Source organism: Thamnophis elegans, chromosome 6 (assembly GCF_009769535.1).
Source record: "Thamnophis elegans isolate rThaEle1 chromosome 6, rThaEle1.pri, whole genome shotgun sequence".
Classification (NCBI taxonomy): domain Eukaryota; kingdom Metazoa; phylum Chordata; class Lepidosauria; order Squamata; family Colubridae; genus Thamnophis; species Thamnophis elegans.
In genome coordinates this window covers 26398526-26414323 of record NC_045546.1, presented here as the reverse complement: position 1 = coordinate 26414323, position 15798 = coordinate 26398526, and the positions used below count along the sequence as shown (strand labels likewise).

General features: G+C 39.5%; 1 protein-coding gene across 1 annotated transcript; it reads right to left on the bottom strand.

The window, feature by feature from the left end:
* Window positions 1-364: 364 nt before the first annotated feature.
* RFXAP (regulatory factor X associated protein) lies at window positions 365-6153 on the bottom strand. The gene is made up of 3 exons (XM_032220221.1): window positions 5444-6153; window positions 2928-3035; window positions 365-1620 (listed from the first exon to the last, which is right to left on the bottom strand). The coding sequence occupies exons 1-3, from the start codon at window positions 5978-5980 to the stop codon at window positions 1513-1515; spliced, it is 753 nt and encodes a 250-aa protein (XP_032076112.1). The 5' UTR covers window positions 5981-6153; the 3' UTR covers window positions 365-1512.
* Between the last annotated feature and the right edge of the window lie 9645 nt (window positions 6154-15798).

The following is a 15798-nucleotide window of genomic DNA, read 5'->3' as shown; positions in this document are numbered from 1 at the left end:
ATGGTAAAATCATGTTGACCAAGTAGATTGACCTATTTTATGACTGTTATAATGGCAGTGATGGGCAGACTCCATTATGATCATACGTCAACCTCTAGTGGCTTGGTCTTGTTTCTTAAGTAATTTCAAATGATTGTGACTAGGTGTTTTCACTTAATAAAGGTGGTAAGCTAGTAGTGTAACAGAAGCTATTCTCACTCTAGGCTTTGCTACACCAAAATATACTCCATTATGGGTCATATTTACAGAAATGAACAATGAAACAGAATGTTGAATATAAACTTCAAACAGTATTGAAAAAAATTAACCAATAGTTTGTTAAAACATTTAATATAACAGGGAAATAAAAAATCCACACTTTAAATCTGTGTTTCTTGACAGTTTATTTTTTTAATCCTGCATTTATTATTTATATAAGGCAGAGAATGTATCCAATACTCATTTCCTATTTCCCCCAAAACAGCAACACTGAGGTGAGTTGGGCTGAGAAGAGAGAGTGACTGGCCCAAAGTCACCCACTAAGGTCTTTGCTGAGAAATACTAAGTAATGAGGATATGATAACGTAGACAACAATATCAATTATACACAATGGCTTGGATTCAGACATATAGTTACAACAGAACCATGTAATGACTGAGCCCTTGGATTGTTTCATTTTATTGATCTTAACACTGGAGTCAACCTAATTTGTACAATTACAAAATCCTTAAAAAGTCTGATGTAAAAAATTAACTTAAATGACATTTTACAAAAAGTCTTTTTTAAAAAAACTGCATGTTCAGAAAGAGTTCAAAAATTACAAATATACAAAATGATGCTTTAAAATAGTCTTATATAAACTATGGGTGTTCCTTAGTACAAATAAGTCATTAAAATGCAACAATAATATAAATAAATTTAAATAAATGCCTCTTAATGAATCCTGGCAGTAATATACTGAAATACACTAAATAGTCAACCATGTGTACAAAATGTACATAACATTAATACAAACCTGGAACACATTATTTATAATGTAATATAAAATTATCAATTAGATTGCCTGGTAGACAAATCTAACAACAGTAATGGGACTGTGAACCAAATCTTGCTACAGTCCCCCAGTTAGTAAAATAAACTCAGATGTGGCTTCCTGAACAAGAAGTTACTGGAGTGGCTCAAAGTTCATTGTTTAAAACTTCCATAGAAAGTAACTATTGTTTTCTTCAATGAATGTCATAAAATAATAACTTTATGCAAGGTTAGTTTGCATAAAATAAAAAGCAGCTTATTGTTTATCAGTTCACCTTTCCCAAAATCATCAGTGTAACTTCCAAAATGAATCAATGGAAGTTTGTAATTGAAAGGAGAAGCTGCACAAAGCTCATAAAAATAATTTAAAACGTCAATTTCAAATAAAACCAAAGAAAAAATCAAAAGGGCAGTACAGAAATGAAGCCAACTACAACAGTTACAGAAATTCAGTAGACCCCATTGTAATAGTGTTTACTTCTGCTATGAAACTGTTGCTGTTACATTGGTGCTCCTGAAAACTGTTGTCTTTGTTCCAATGCTTGTTGACTTAGCAGTTGTTGTCGTTTTTGCAGAAATTGTACAACTTCAGGACTTCTCAGAAGTGACTAGATAAAAACAAAAATGTAAGTTCCCCTATTCTAACCATGGAACTGCATTGAATACTGTACAGGCAGAATCATCACATGGCCACATTAGACATACTGTATTCAGTGGGACAGACCAATTAAATAAAAAATATTTATCCATTAGTGAAGCTTTCTTTCTCATTTTACATTGTTTGCCTTTATAGAGCTGAGATTTATCCATTAGTGAAGCTTTCTTTCTCATTTTACATTGTTTGCCTTTATAGAGCTGAGATGGCGCAGTGGTTAAATGCAGCACTGTAGGCTACTTCAGCTGACTGTAGTTCGGCTGTTCAAATCTTACCGGCTCAGGGTTGACTCAGCCTTCCATCCTTCCGAGGTGGGTAAAATGAGGACCCGGATTGTTGTTGGGGGCAATATGCTGACTCTGTAAACCGCTTAGAGAGGGATGAAAGCCCTATGAAGCAGTATATAAGTCTAACTGCTATTGCTATTGCTATATAGTAGATCCCATATAGTTATGAACTTAAGGGCTCCTGGTACACACTACGATCTATATTAGTTTTTCTCTACTTTAACTATCCCTCATCTCTTCCAAGGTAGAAACAGTAATTTAAAACCCACAAAATTCTGGGGCCTCTTTAGAAGCATAATCTCTACTGCCACTCTAATTTCCACCTTCCTCCATTTCCATGCCCGGGGGGGGGGGGAGTTCGAGAAAGGCAGAAACAGATTATGAATAAACTTCCCAAGACAGATTTTCACTAGTACCTATCCTGTTCACAACAGTTCCTTGCTTTTGGGAAGGAGGGAACGACCAACTGAGAGGATTATAAAAACAATGGGTAACAATAATAAATCATGCATTGGCTACTGCACAAAAATGAGTCATTTTTGATTAGGAAAGAGATGACTGAGTCATTCATGTTTTGTAAATGGCCAACAACCACCTCAGAAACTGTTACTTGTCCTGCTATTTCTTTGCTTTTGAAGTTTCACCTTTTCCAATTTGAACAGAACATTTCCAGAATATATTGGGTTATTAACTGGCAGCAGTTGAGTATATATAGTTCAGCAATATTTGGAAACCTGTAAGTTTCAGCAGCAATAACTTGCCTAGCCAACAGTAAGTAACAAAGAAGGCTAAAAGTTACAGTGCAACAACACCCTGAAACTCAGGGTTTCTCAATGTTGGGCTGACAGCACATCACAAATGTGCCTTGTTTTAAAAGTTCTTATGAAATAGATATAGCAGAACAGGTTTACCCTATTTTAATAGTATATTCATCTCCTAAAGCAGCTTTTTAGAAATTAATCATAGTACTTACCAGCCTTTTCTGATTTAGCACCTGTTCCAAAAGTGTAGGTTTTGCAGGCCGATCTCCAATATTACCTGTTCTTTGCTTTGATACAGAAACGGAAGTTTCAGTGCAATCCTTAGCATATACATAAATACAAAAAAGAGGAAAAGTAAATTGTATTTGTTCCATCAGAAAAAAACATCTACAGTACTTTATAGGTAACCTATAAGTGAACCTGACTATTTCATTTCTCTCTACAGTAAAATATATTTTGAAAATAGAACCTAATGATAAGTTTTCTTTATCAAGAAAATAATGTACTTAACACAGAATAATAGGTACACGGTGTAACTTTAGCTATAGCCTAATTTCAGACTTTTAAAATAAATATTAGAAACTAGCAATAGCTATTGCTATTAGAAACTAATGGTTAAATCTCTAAGATAAATATCAAAGGATTGATATACTTTAATCATGTGAAATCTATTTTAGTTTTAAAGTCAGAAATATTTCTGAGAAATTAGAAACATTGTAAATGTAAGAATCCTACAGAATTATTTTTGTAAATAGCTTTTGCTCTAGCAGTGAGGCTGTAACTGCACTGATCTAGACATATTCCTTTAAGAAACTTTATAGAAATTTATTTTTAAAAATTCTTATACTGATATTCCTGGCCTATAACTTTATAAGTGGATGAAAGTTTTCCCAAGTCCTCAAAAATCAACCAGCAGCTTCATTTAAAAATTAATCTGAAAGCAATTGGAAACTGCAAGTTTCAGCCAGAGCTGTTTCCTTGTTTATCCAAATGAGTGCTAAATGTTTCATCACATAATAGAATAATAGTTGTAAACTGCCCAGAATAACCACATAGCAAAATATGCAGCAATAAATGTAACAAATAAATAGTAACATATCAGTAAACATGGTTCTAAGGCAAATGAATGTCATAAAAAGTGGTGTGCGTTTTGGATATAATAATTAATAATTAAAGTAGCTATGTTGTTGAAAGCTAACATAGGCTATTGCACCAGTGGAACCAAAGTGGAATGGCATTATGTACCTGAAGAGTAGTACAAACAACACAATCAACAAACCTAGTGGACTACTTTGGGCTTAGATGGTAAAGAAGTAAATGATATTGTAACAACAACTTATAGGCTGCCATTTAGAAAAAGAGATGTACATACTTCTGAACGTCACTACAGTGTTACAAAAAACAGGAAGCAATATCTAAAAGAAGTTTTCCTTGCTGTAAACTCCTTTCAAAAATCTTGTCTACAAATAAGGAGTTATCCTGGACACAAATTGTTTCAACTTCTACCTTCAAAACTACACTATAGGGCACTGTACACCAGAACAACTAAGACACCAGGACAGTTTGTCCCTGAATGCCATCACTATACTTAACAACTAATTCCCACTACACTGTCATTATCTACTAAGACTGTATTACTAATATTCTTCTCTTCCTTCCTTGTACCTTGCCCTTCCCATTTATGACTATAACTATGTTGCTTGTATCTTTAAATTTTATATTGTTTTACTTGTTTCCTAGTATGATTTGATTGCTTATTAGTAACCTATGACTATCACCAAGTGTTGTATCTTATTATTCTTGATGAATGTATTATATTTTATTTTTCTTTATGTACACTGAGCGCATTTGCACCAATGACAAATTCCTTGTGTGTCCACTCATACTTGTCCTTAAAGAATTCTATTCTATTTACTGAACCAACCCACTTTCTGGTTTAGCCAGACTGGGTAACAAATTGGAGATTTTATAGTATCCTTCCCCTGGAGTGGGGAGGGAATGGAGATTTTATAGTATCCTTCCCCTGGAGTGGGGAGGGAATGGAGATTTTATAGTATCCTTTCCCTGGAGAAGGGAGGGAATGGGGATTTTACAGTATCCTTTCCGTGGAGAGGGAATGGGGATTTTACATTATCCTTTCCCTGGAGTGGGAGGCAATGCAGATTTTACAGTATCCTTCCCTTGCCACGCCCATCAAGCAACAAGACAAATTCCTTCTGGGTCCACTCACACTTGGCCAATAAAGAATTCTATTCCAGTGTTTCTCAACCTTGGCCACTTGAAGATGTCTGGACTTCAACTCCCAGAATTCCCCAGCCAGCATTCGCTGGCTGGGGAATTCTGGGAGTTGAAGTCCAGACATCTTCAAGTGGCCAAGGTTGAGAAACACTGTTCTATTCTATTTACTGAACGAACCCACTTTCTGGTTTAGAATTGGCATTCAGCAGGTTCTGACCACTTCTGGAGAATCGGTAAATACCATCTCTGACTGGCCCCACCCCCATCTATTCTCTCCCTCCTGAGTCCCAGCTGATCGGGAGGAAAGGGGGATTTTACATTATCCTTCCCCTGCCACCCCCACCATGCCGTGCCACGCCCACAAAACCTGTAGTAAAATGTTTTTTGAATCTTGCCGCTGCCTAACAGGGTAGGGTGCTTTATGCCGCTTATTCGCTTAAACCCAAGAGAAGAAACTCAGCCCGTGGCTATGACCGCCCCTTCACCTTACCTCAATTCGCCCACCGCTCCCCGAAAGGGCAGCTCCAGCCGCCGCCGCCGCTGCCGCCACAACCGCGGTAGCCGAGCAGGGGGCGTTTCCTCCTCCGCCGGCACCGCCTGTACCGCCGCCGCTGCCGAGGGCCTGGTCGCTCTTCTTGCGCTTGTACTTATCCTTGTACATCTTGTTGCGGTGCCTCTTGCACATCCACGGCTTGCGCTGCTTGGCCACCTGGGTGGTGGTCTCGTTGCAACCCTCGTAGGTGCAGTTTTTGCATCCGCCGCCTCCGCCTCCCCCCGACTGGGCGCCACTCTCGTCCTCGTCGTCCAGGTCATCCAGGCCGCCAGCAGGACTGCACGCCCCGTCCGCGCCCGTGGCCCCGGCGCCGCCTTCGCTGTCCCCTTCGGCGTCTCCCGCGGGGCCGAGCTCGTAGAAGAGCATGAGGCCGCCTTGGGCGGACGGCGCCTTGGAGACAGCCTGCGCGGGCTGCACCACCTGAGGCTGCAGCATGGCGCCCACCGCCTCTCCGTCCCCGCCGCAGGGCTGCATCACCAGCAAGGTGAGCGACTGCGGCGGGGATGGAGAAGGGGAGGAGGAGGAGGAGAAAGCGGCCGAGCTGCCGCTGGTGTTTCCTGGGGCCTCCGTCCTGGCCGAATCGTCCCGCAGCCAGGCCACGGCTGCCACAGCAACGGCAAACTGAAGAGGCGAGCGCCGTGACAGCTCGCCGGCTAGTGCGCAGGCGCAAGAGCGCGCGGTGCGTCACCTCCGCTTCTCCATACCGGAAACCCGGGGGAGGGGGGGGAAGGGGCGGCGCAAACTCAAAAGTCCGCGGGGGATAAGCTCGCGTCTGGTTGTCGCGTTGGTGACTTGAGTTGATGGCGTGAGGCGTGTCAGATGCTACCGCGTGACTCCATGGGGCAGCGGTCCCCAAACTTGGCTTGTGGACTTCAACTCCCAGAATTCTCCAGCCAGCATAGCAGCTAGATTAGTGGTGACTAAATATTGGGGACGAAATTGGGGATATTCAAAGAAATGAGGGGTTTAATGAAATTTGGAGTGTGGCAACACATGATAAAATAACAACAGAAATTAAACTTCAAAAAAGGATGATTAAAATAAATAATTATAATGAAATATGGGTTTTTAAAAAATAAAATAAGTGTTGGTGGAAGGCAAAGGGAACATTGTATTTAGTACTCTAACCTTAGGATCCTAAGAAACATGCTTAATATGTTTCTTATGACTATTAGCTATAGAATATCCAACTTTTCATTACAGTGTTATTATAAATGTCCTCTTTACCAACATAGGACTTTTTGAGTTGTGCCCAAAGTTATGGCCATTGCAGCATCCCCATGGTCTCCTACAGAGAGCCATATGTAGAGAAGTTGAGCCATCCCCTTGATGCTTTCCCTGGAGATAAAGCCCTAGAGAAAATAGGGAGAATTTAGATAATAAATAGTGGTAAACTAGTCAGGATAAAAGACAGCAAGGTACAAATTGTATTTGTCATTTGTCTATTTGTCATTGTCAATATGTTTTCTTCATAAAATATATAAATGATACATTGTAATATGTGGACAATCATAATATGCAGGGGTGAAATTCAGCCAGTTCTGACAGATTCTGGAAAACCGGTAGAGGAAATTTTGAGCAGTTCGAAGAAGCAGCAAGTACCACCTCTCACTGGTCCCAGGAGCAGGGAGGGAATGGAGATTTTTCAGTATCCTTCATCTGCCACGCCCACCCAGCCAGGCCCACAGACCAGTAATTTAAAAAAATGAATTTCACCACTGATAATATGCCTTAATTCAGACTTTAAATAGATATGGCTGTTCAGACTTTATCACTTCTGCTTCCTTAAGTGTTAGCTAAAACAGTCTAATCAGAAATAAAAGAAAACTGCAATCTGACATTATGTTACCCATCTCTGTTTCTGCTTCATATGAACTGGTGGGCTCAATCACCTCTTGGGCACCTCTCATTTAAAAATTAAAAAGAATTCTATACAATTAGATGGGGAGAAAAGGCAGAAAACTAGCATTTGTGGAAAAAAATGTTGATAATTAGATGGCAATTGTTATTAAACTGCTTCCATCTATTCCCTTTGGTGCTAACTGTAAAACTGGAACTTTGAATAATATAGTTAATTATTTTCATTTTAAAGAAATAAAACATGCTGGTGGGCATACATGCACTAAAATTGGTATTATAACACCTGCCCAGTTAGACTAGTGCTTTAACTGATGAAATCTTCCCCATTTTTAGGATATATTGGAAAATATGAGATGGTTAAAAGATGTTGCATAATATTTTACCTTGTACATTAGCTCATTTTAAGAAAACAATACATACTACTGACTTCATTGGCTGAATTTCTCTTTTCTCTATTAATATTTTCCATTTGTTTAAATATAAGTTATCTGTACATTTTTAGAAGTTTAATATGAAGCAATGTGAAATTGTTTCTTCAGGGACTACTTTATTGTCAAATTTTATCTTCAGTTGAGGAAAGTATGTATGTGTTTTTGTGTGTGTGTGTGTTGTGTGTAATTTGACTCTGGTAACATCACATGCACATTCTTAATATGGGTCTTTTCACCATATCTAGGAGTCCATACAAAGGATTTTCAGGGTGCCATAGCTTTCCTAGGACTGTGAAAGATGCACAATCACAAACCATTTTTATGTGCATTGTGATTTTTAAAAAAAATTAAATTCAGAAAGTTGTGAATAAATCCTACTCAATCCAGCCAGTATCATGAAATAAACATGAAAAGCTATGACAATGAAAGTCAAGGAACACAGTAAAAAAATAATAAATATTTTTTTAAAATTACAAAAAAAAAATCGATGACAAGAGGGACAGCAACCATCCTTAGAATTGACAATGAAGACCTTAAGATAGATTCTGCTTTTTAGGGGTTGACTATCCTGAACTGACAACCGAGAATACACCAGAGATTAGCACTTGATAGGATAGCAATGAAAGCCATGGAAAAGATATTGAGATGCCATGATGTGTCTATGCTTACAAAGATCAGAAACAATCAAAATATGATTTTCCTGTGGTGCTCTATGAAAGGAAAATTTGGTTTTTGAAAGAAGATACGGTATCGATGTTTTTAAAGTATGGTGTTATAGATAACTGCGGAGAATATAGATAGCCAAGACAACAAACAAATGAATTATATCACTCCAAAATTCTCAGTCAAAATTCTCTCAAATGGCTCACATTTTCATATTTTGGATACATTATGTTAAGATCCTGTTCCTTTCTGAAGGCCATAATGCTGGAAAAGCAAGAGAAGAACATGACCAGCAGGATGGTGAGTGTTCTTAGTCACAACAGTGATGAGTCCATTATGGGCAGTTCCTTCTGGAGAAATCTCTGTTAAGGAGTTGCTAAAAGTCTAGACTGACTTTACAGTCCATAAGCAGTCAAACATAAAGAGATGATGAGATAGCACACCTGTGACTAGAAATTCCAGTTAAGATTATGTTCTGCTCTGGGATGTTTATTCTCAAAATTATGTTTTGTTTTTTGTAATTATGTCCTTATATGAAAGGAGTTCTGGAATGCAGCTGCCACCAACAGAGAATGTTCTTATTAATATTTCAATGATTGCTGATCTATGATGGCAGATCATAACCATTCACTCTTAGCTTTTCTTTTAAGTACCAAAGTATGATGGTATGATTCTGCTGAGATTATATGTAATATCATGGAAAATTAAACTTGTCCCCTTAAATATTCATCTCACTCACAGATGATAGCCTCTCATTTCATAGGCAAGGAAGTGCTTCTAAGCCAGGGGATCCCTCAGGGGATTTCTTTTCTTCCAAAATCCTTTGCTGGATAAAACATTTCATTATCAAAAGCAGCCTCTTTCACTGCCATTGAACATGCCAAGATCCTCAACTAATATCACAGTTGAATCAAGTCAAATTAGTTGCATATTGGACACAGGTTGATAGAGACTTAAAGGATTAGCTCAAGTTTTGTTTTTGTTTTTATTCTAGCAATTCAGAGATAAATGGATATACCAGTGACGTGCGGTGAAGGTTATGGCTGGTGAGGCAAAAAGAAAGAAAGCGGCTTTTGCCCCTCCCCCCCACAGCAGTTATGTCCTAAATAGAGGCGTTCCGCACCCCGCACTCCGCAGTTATGTCTGACTCAGCTGCGGGGCGCGGGGTGCCTCTATGTCAGACAGAAGCGGTGGTGCGCTGTCTTTCGGCTTTTGCCTACCCCGCAAGGCAAACATTTCCACCTTGCAGGCGCCGGAGCCGCAGGCCACCAGGAGTACGTCCCGCCTGCAGCAGAAGAGCGCTGGTTCCTGCCGGTTCCTGCCCAGGCTGGAGCAAGAGCCGCGGAGGCGAAAGGCGAAGAGGGGCGGGGGGAGGGTTGTTCCAAGAGGCCCTTTCCCCCTTTTGCACTCAGCAAGCCAGGATTTCTGGGAGCAAAGGGTCCGCATTCTGCTCCCCCTTCCAAGCCCCGAGTGGCCAGCCTCGGCTCCCGCCGCTTTCTTGCAGAGCTCCGGCAGGCCCGCCAAGGAGGACCCCGGACGAGGTTGGAGCGAGAGCCGCGGAGGCGAAAGGCTGGCCACTCGGGGCTTGGAAGGGGGAGCGGAATGCGGCTGGCCCGTTTCCTCCCAGGGCTGCTTGGAGATGGAACCGGGGCTGCGGAGACTCGCCCGCGGCCGGCTTCTCTGGAGCAGGGGTGTGTGTGATAGAAGTGGAGCTGAGCCTCTTGCCGCTGCGGGCCTGGCTTGGGGAATGCAAAAAGGGGAGGGGGGCCTCTTGGAACACCCCACCCCTCTTTGCCTTTCGCCTCCGCGGCTCTCACTCCAACCTCGTCCAGGCTCTTCATTTGAAAAAGTCAGCTTGTTTTTACCACTTTAAATATTCTTCAGGGAACTATTTCTATTTCAACTGGTGAATCAAATAATACATACATGTTGCGGTGAATTTTGGGAAGTGTTCAAAAATAACTATAATTTTCTATAGGAAACTGACCATTTCAAAATGATGTCCCTTATTACTACACTTATATACTTGGTCAAACATCAAATATCACTTTATAGCAGCATATTATAGGGGATAGATGATTGGAATTTTGAATTCCTCCCCCCTGCCCCCTCCCTCGGACCCGCCTTTTCCAGCTGTGTCAGAGGATCATTTCAACGCTCCTCTTGTCCGCCATGATGAAAATGTAAAAAAAAAAGGCAACTTTGGCAAGACTTGCTGCTCCCAGACCAGGAGGCAGAGAACCACATGGCTCCTTTGCATAAGGAATGTTTCACCTTTTAACCCTTGCTTAACTCTGAGCAAGGGTTAAAAGGTGAAAAATTCCTTATGCAAAGGAGGCACGTAGTTCTCTCGCCTCCCCCTGCAGTTAGCACTAAGCAGAGTCATTCTGGCAGCAACTACCTTAGCCTTTTTCCTTTTAATTTAATTTTCTTTTCTTTTCCTCATGACACTGGTGAGGCCCCGCCTCCCCTGCCTCCCCTGACTGCACGTCCCTGGGCTGAAGACATTTTATAGCTGAAATAGTAGAAAATGTTCATAGCTCAGATTATCGATTTTGACAGTGGTTTGGAGAACAAACTGCTGCCAAAATTTTATAGGAATCAAATCAGGGGTGAAATTCAGCAGGTTCTGACAGGCTCTGGACAACTGGTAGCAAAACGTTTGAGTAATTTGGAGAACCGGCAAATACCACCTCTGACTGGCCCCAGAGTGGGGAGGGAATGGAGATTTTGCAGTAGCCTTCGCCTGCGATGCCCACCAAGCCACTCCCACAGAAACGGTAGTAAAAAAAATTTGAATTTCACTACTGTACCAAATACCGTTTATTAAATTAAAAAGCCTGTAAGCTTTACTAAAAACAAAACAAGATTAACTTTAGATCTCTGTGTATCTATATGCATGCATGAACTTAATTTTGACTAAGGAATAAACCTTCCATCAGGCAATGCTGTAGAATTCAGCTATTGACAATCGCTTTTTAAAGTATCAGCATGATGTCGGGCTGTGTTGTTGTTGTTGTTGAAGAGATAGAACAAGCATTCTTGGGCTTCTCAAAGTAGAAGGGTTGCACTCTATAATTCAAGGAAACATATTAAGATGTCTTTTTAACATTCCTTATGTTAAATAATGAACTTCCATAGGGATCCTTTATTGAATCTTTTATAATGGACATCTATTATTGGGGTATAATTTTATAAATACCCTGACATAAGGCTGTCTTGAATAAGAATGTAATTAAATGCAAATAATATAAAAGGAAAGAGAAGTGGTTGAACAGCAGCTCAAGTAGTGGACTTACTTCAGTGTTTCTGGATGACCTCAAAGACCTGATTAGGGGCAGATTGTCATGGAGAGAATCTACAGGATCTAGAGGCCAGAATAATTGTTTTGATAGCACTAGTGACATTTTTTTTAGATCTGCAGGAGAACAACTGTTATTTCAGCTTCACTAAATATAAATGAGAAGCAATGCATGAGGGAAATCATGACATTTGTAAATAGAGACAAAAACATTTGTATTTCCTGCAAATTTTGATAGAATTTCATTTGCCATATGTTGCTTCCTCTGACAAGATTTGGGGGAGCTGACTAACCTTGCAGCAGTTGAAAATAAAAAAAAATGATTATAGAGTTTCACAGAAAAGAAGCAGAGCATACCCTTAGAGCAGCAGGAGTATGAAAAGGCTCATTTTCATACATACTTCATACTTTCCAAAGAACTGCTGAAAGCTAGTTTGATATAGTCACAGGCTAGAAACCAGGAAACTGTGAATGCTACTCCATTCTTAAGCAAAACACTAGCTAGATCCCTATCTAACACTGAGTGTTGTATCTTTTGATTTATGAAGTGTTTTATGATTATGATCATGATTTATCACTTGTTGCTTATATGTACACTGAGAGCTTATGTGTCTAATCACACTTGGCCAATAAAGAATTATATTCTATTAGATGATGTTTGGCTCTTTCAGTCTTTCTTAAAAGACAGTGGCAAACCACTTCTGAAAATTTTACTAAGAGAGCTGTAGTCTAAGCATTCATCAAGAGTCAACTCTGGTTCAAAGACACCAACACACAGAAACCCTTGCTAGGATAGGACTAACTCCCAAAACACAGAACTAACAGTTTGGAATATAATAATGGTAGCGCCTAGTCAGAGTAAGACACTTGTGCAAGGTGTGATATAAATCAGGATTTATTTGATTGTCAACATATACTGAATGGGCTTCAAAATATGTAAGCCAGAACATAGAATTATTTGGGTTGGCTCAAGCCAAACTGGCAAATTAGACATTAGTACCAGCACCGCCTTCTTCAAAGTAGAGGCATGGCTTTCAGTCCATTAGACCTGCTGCTCTTCTAGTCCTTACTACCTGTTTGCCTCTTTTCTTCTCTAATCCAGACAGAGATTGTGTAAGAGTTACAAGAAAGATAACGTTTGATGGACTTTGAGAAAGAAATTATATTTCAAGGAATTCAAAGAAAAATCATTTAAAAATTCAAGGGAAGAAAAAAGTTCAAGAGAAAGGGCAAATTGGGGACAGTGAAATGGTATAAGCATAATCTCAAACTGTTCCAATGAAAAGTGAAAATGACAGTTAAACAAGTGCAGCTGCATCAACAGTTCTCTGAGGAGTTAGTTGAGCCTAAAGGAAAGTACAATATTTGTAGGCAATAGACAGAGAGCTACATAACCAAGGTCAAGGCACAAAGTCATACAAAGTGAAAGAAAATAGTAGAAGAATGTTAACAATTAATATGTTTACTCTTGCCCAAATAACAGGATAGAACCATCAGACAGAGAAGCAAATCTATACTACAATTTAGAAATACCTGCCAACTAAGTAGTAAAACTTTTAGCACCAGAAAAGAATGTTTTTTTAAAATATTTCTGGTTTTGCAAAGCTATTAAATAGCATTTGTCATGATGTAGCATGCTGTCTTATGCAGAGAATGGCAGTAGTTGGTCTTCAAGGTATTTTATAATTTTAAATTAAAATTGATTAAACCAGGTTAATATATTTGTTTTGTCCCTGTGAAAATTGGACTCAGAAGTAGAAAGATAGTGTAGGATAGCAATAGCAATAGCAATAGCAGTGGACTTATATACCGCTTCATAGGGCTTTCAGCCCTCTCTAAGCGGTTTACAGAGAGTCAGCATATTGCCCCCAACAATCTGGGTCCTCATTTTACCCACCTCGGAAGGATGGAAGGCTGAGTCAACCCTGAGCCAGTGAGATTTGAACCGCTGAACTGCTGATCTAGCAGTAGCCTGCAGTGCTGCATTTAACCACTGCGCCACCTTGGCTCTTAGGGGTGTCAAGCTGGCGGCCTGCCGGCCAGGTGCATCATGAGCAGATAACCCCTACCCAGCTCCGCGGAGAGAGAAAAAAATCACGATATGTCATGTGATGCGGCAAATTTGACATGCATGGTATAGGTAATAGTGGAAGGACAATTAACCAACTTCTTGGTCTTTGGGAGATGCGAATAGGAAGGCTTTTTTTATGGTCAATTATTTTACTTTATTTATTTTCTCAGTTAATTCTCCCGTTTCAGAGCATTTCTCATTCTGATAGCAAGGTTAAAAATGTAGACATCACTCAGTTAACATTCCACTCAGAGGTGGGTTCCTGCAGGCACTACTGCCGGTTCTCCTGTGTGTGTGCCGCATGCTATGCGCGCATGCGCAGTGCAATGAAAATTGTTCTGCACATGCGAGAACCAAAAAACAAGATGGCGTTGCCTATGGCACCACCTGGAGAACCAGTTTGGGGGCGTGGCAGGCCTGGGTCGCTGCCAGTTCCAGTGACCCAGGCCTCCAAACCACTACCGGTTTGGCTGAACCGGTCTGAACTGGTAGGAACCCACCACTGATTCCATTTCTACACCAAGAATAGCAGAATTCAATTAAAAATAAATACCATAAAGCATAGAATGTCTGTAAGAGCTGGGATCATACAGATCTCAGGATGACAAAGTTCCAAAGAAGGGCATTGATTAAAAAGACTGACTTCTGAAGTTCCTGATAACATCCTTTGATTTGACAGCAGGAACAATTTGGAGAAAAATATTTGAAGATACTTAGGTCTTGAGCTCTGCAAGGGTGTATGAGCCATGAAGGTTTAAATGCTTGCTCCTTTTCTCAGTCTTCTTTCTTTTCTTTATATTGAATTAGGAGGTACAATTATCCTCAATAAATGTTTTTTGTTTTCTTGTAAACAAATTAAGCAACATCTGCTGCTTTTGAATTTTCCTAATAAGGAGTAGAAAACCGATTATAGGAAATTCAATCTTACTTTTAAATGCTACCAGTGTTGTTCTTTTCATTGTTTAACTTCTCTCTATAATTTTCTTCCTTACAAATGAAACTGGCTGTTTCATTTTTGACCAAGAAAGTATTTTCAGTTTATGAAATAATAAAAAAACGTGGAAATCATTAACATATTGTTTATTTTTAATACATAAAATTTCAGTTGGAATATTTAAGAGACTGGAATTAATACATTCATTCTTAATGAAAAAAATTTCTAATGAAATATCCCAAAGCATTTTGTATAGTGTTAGCATATAGCAGTGTCTGAATGTAGAGTATAAATTAAGATACAAAAATAATTTTTAAATCTTTGAAGCATCTTCATTAGGATTTTCATCCAGATTCTAAATGAGGTTCTCAAGTTATTTCTTTAATTTATATGGCTGGCCATGTCATATAAATGACTGGGTAGCTAACAATTAAAACAGAACAAAAACCAGTAAAAATAATTAAAGTGATAAGCAAATATAAATAGCATAAAATAGCAGCAGAGAACAGTTGTAACATTGCACACTCCAAATAACTACAAAATGGGCTCGCCCATAGTATTAGAGCCCCAGGCTTGATGGCAATGATGGCAAAACCAAAATTTTAATGCCTTGCAAAAGGTCAGCAGAGCTAGGTCAAGTCTGATGGGGGTGAGTGGGGAAATGATGTTCCAATTAGTCCAATCTATGCTTAAATGTCTCAATATAAGAAATATGCTTTGTTCTTGGATAGCTCTTTTTATTAGGTACCGTAGCTTTTCTGAACGTTCAGCAAAGTCTGCTTCTCTGCAGGTTACATCCTGCTCAGTGAAGCAATCCAACTGCTGCTCTGCTTGCAGAAGCAACAAAGAACAGCGAGTTTCCATTTTTTTTATAGTCCTTCACATAAAGATATTTACAAGAACTTTCAGGCTTCTTTCTTCTTATTTTCTCCAATCAAATATACCCAGATTTTTCAATTGTTCCTCCAGGACTTCCTTACCATCCTTGCCACTCACCTTAGAATCATAGGCATCCAATATAAATTTTAATTA

Excerpts from the sequence above, each read along its gene's own strand:
- RFXAP (XM_032220221.1), bottom strand. The coding sequence starts at position 5,980 with ATGCAGCCCTGCGGCGGGGACGGAGAGGCGGTGGGCGCCATGCTGCAG. Across the intron at positions 3,036-5,443 it reads GGAGCGGTGGGCGAATTGAG|GATTGCACTGAAACTTCCGT; the intron begins GTAAGGTGAAGG and ends GTATATGCTAAG. Across the intron at positions 1,621-2,927 it reads TGCTAAATCAGAAAAGGCTG|TCACTTCTGAGAAGTCCTGA; the intron begins GTAAGTACTATG and ends GTTTTTATCTAG.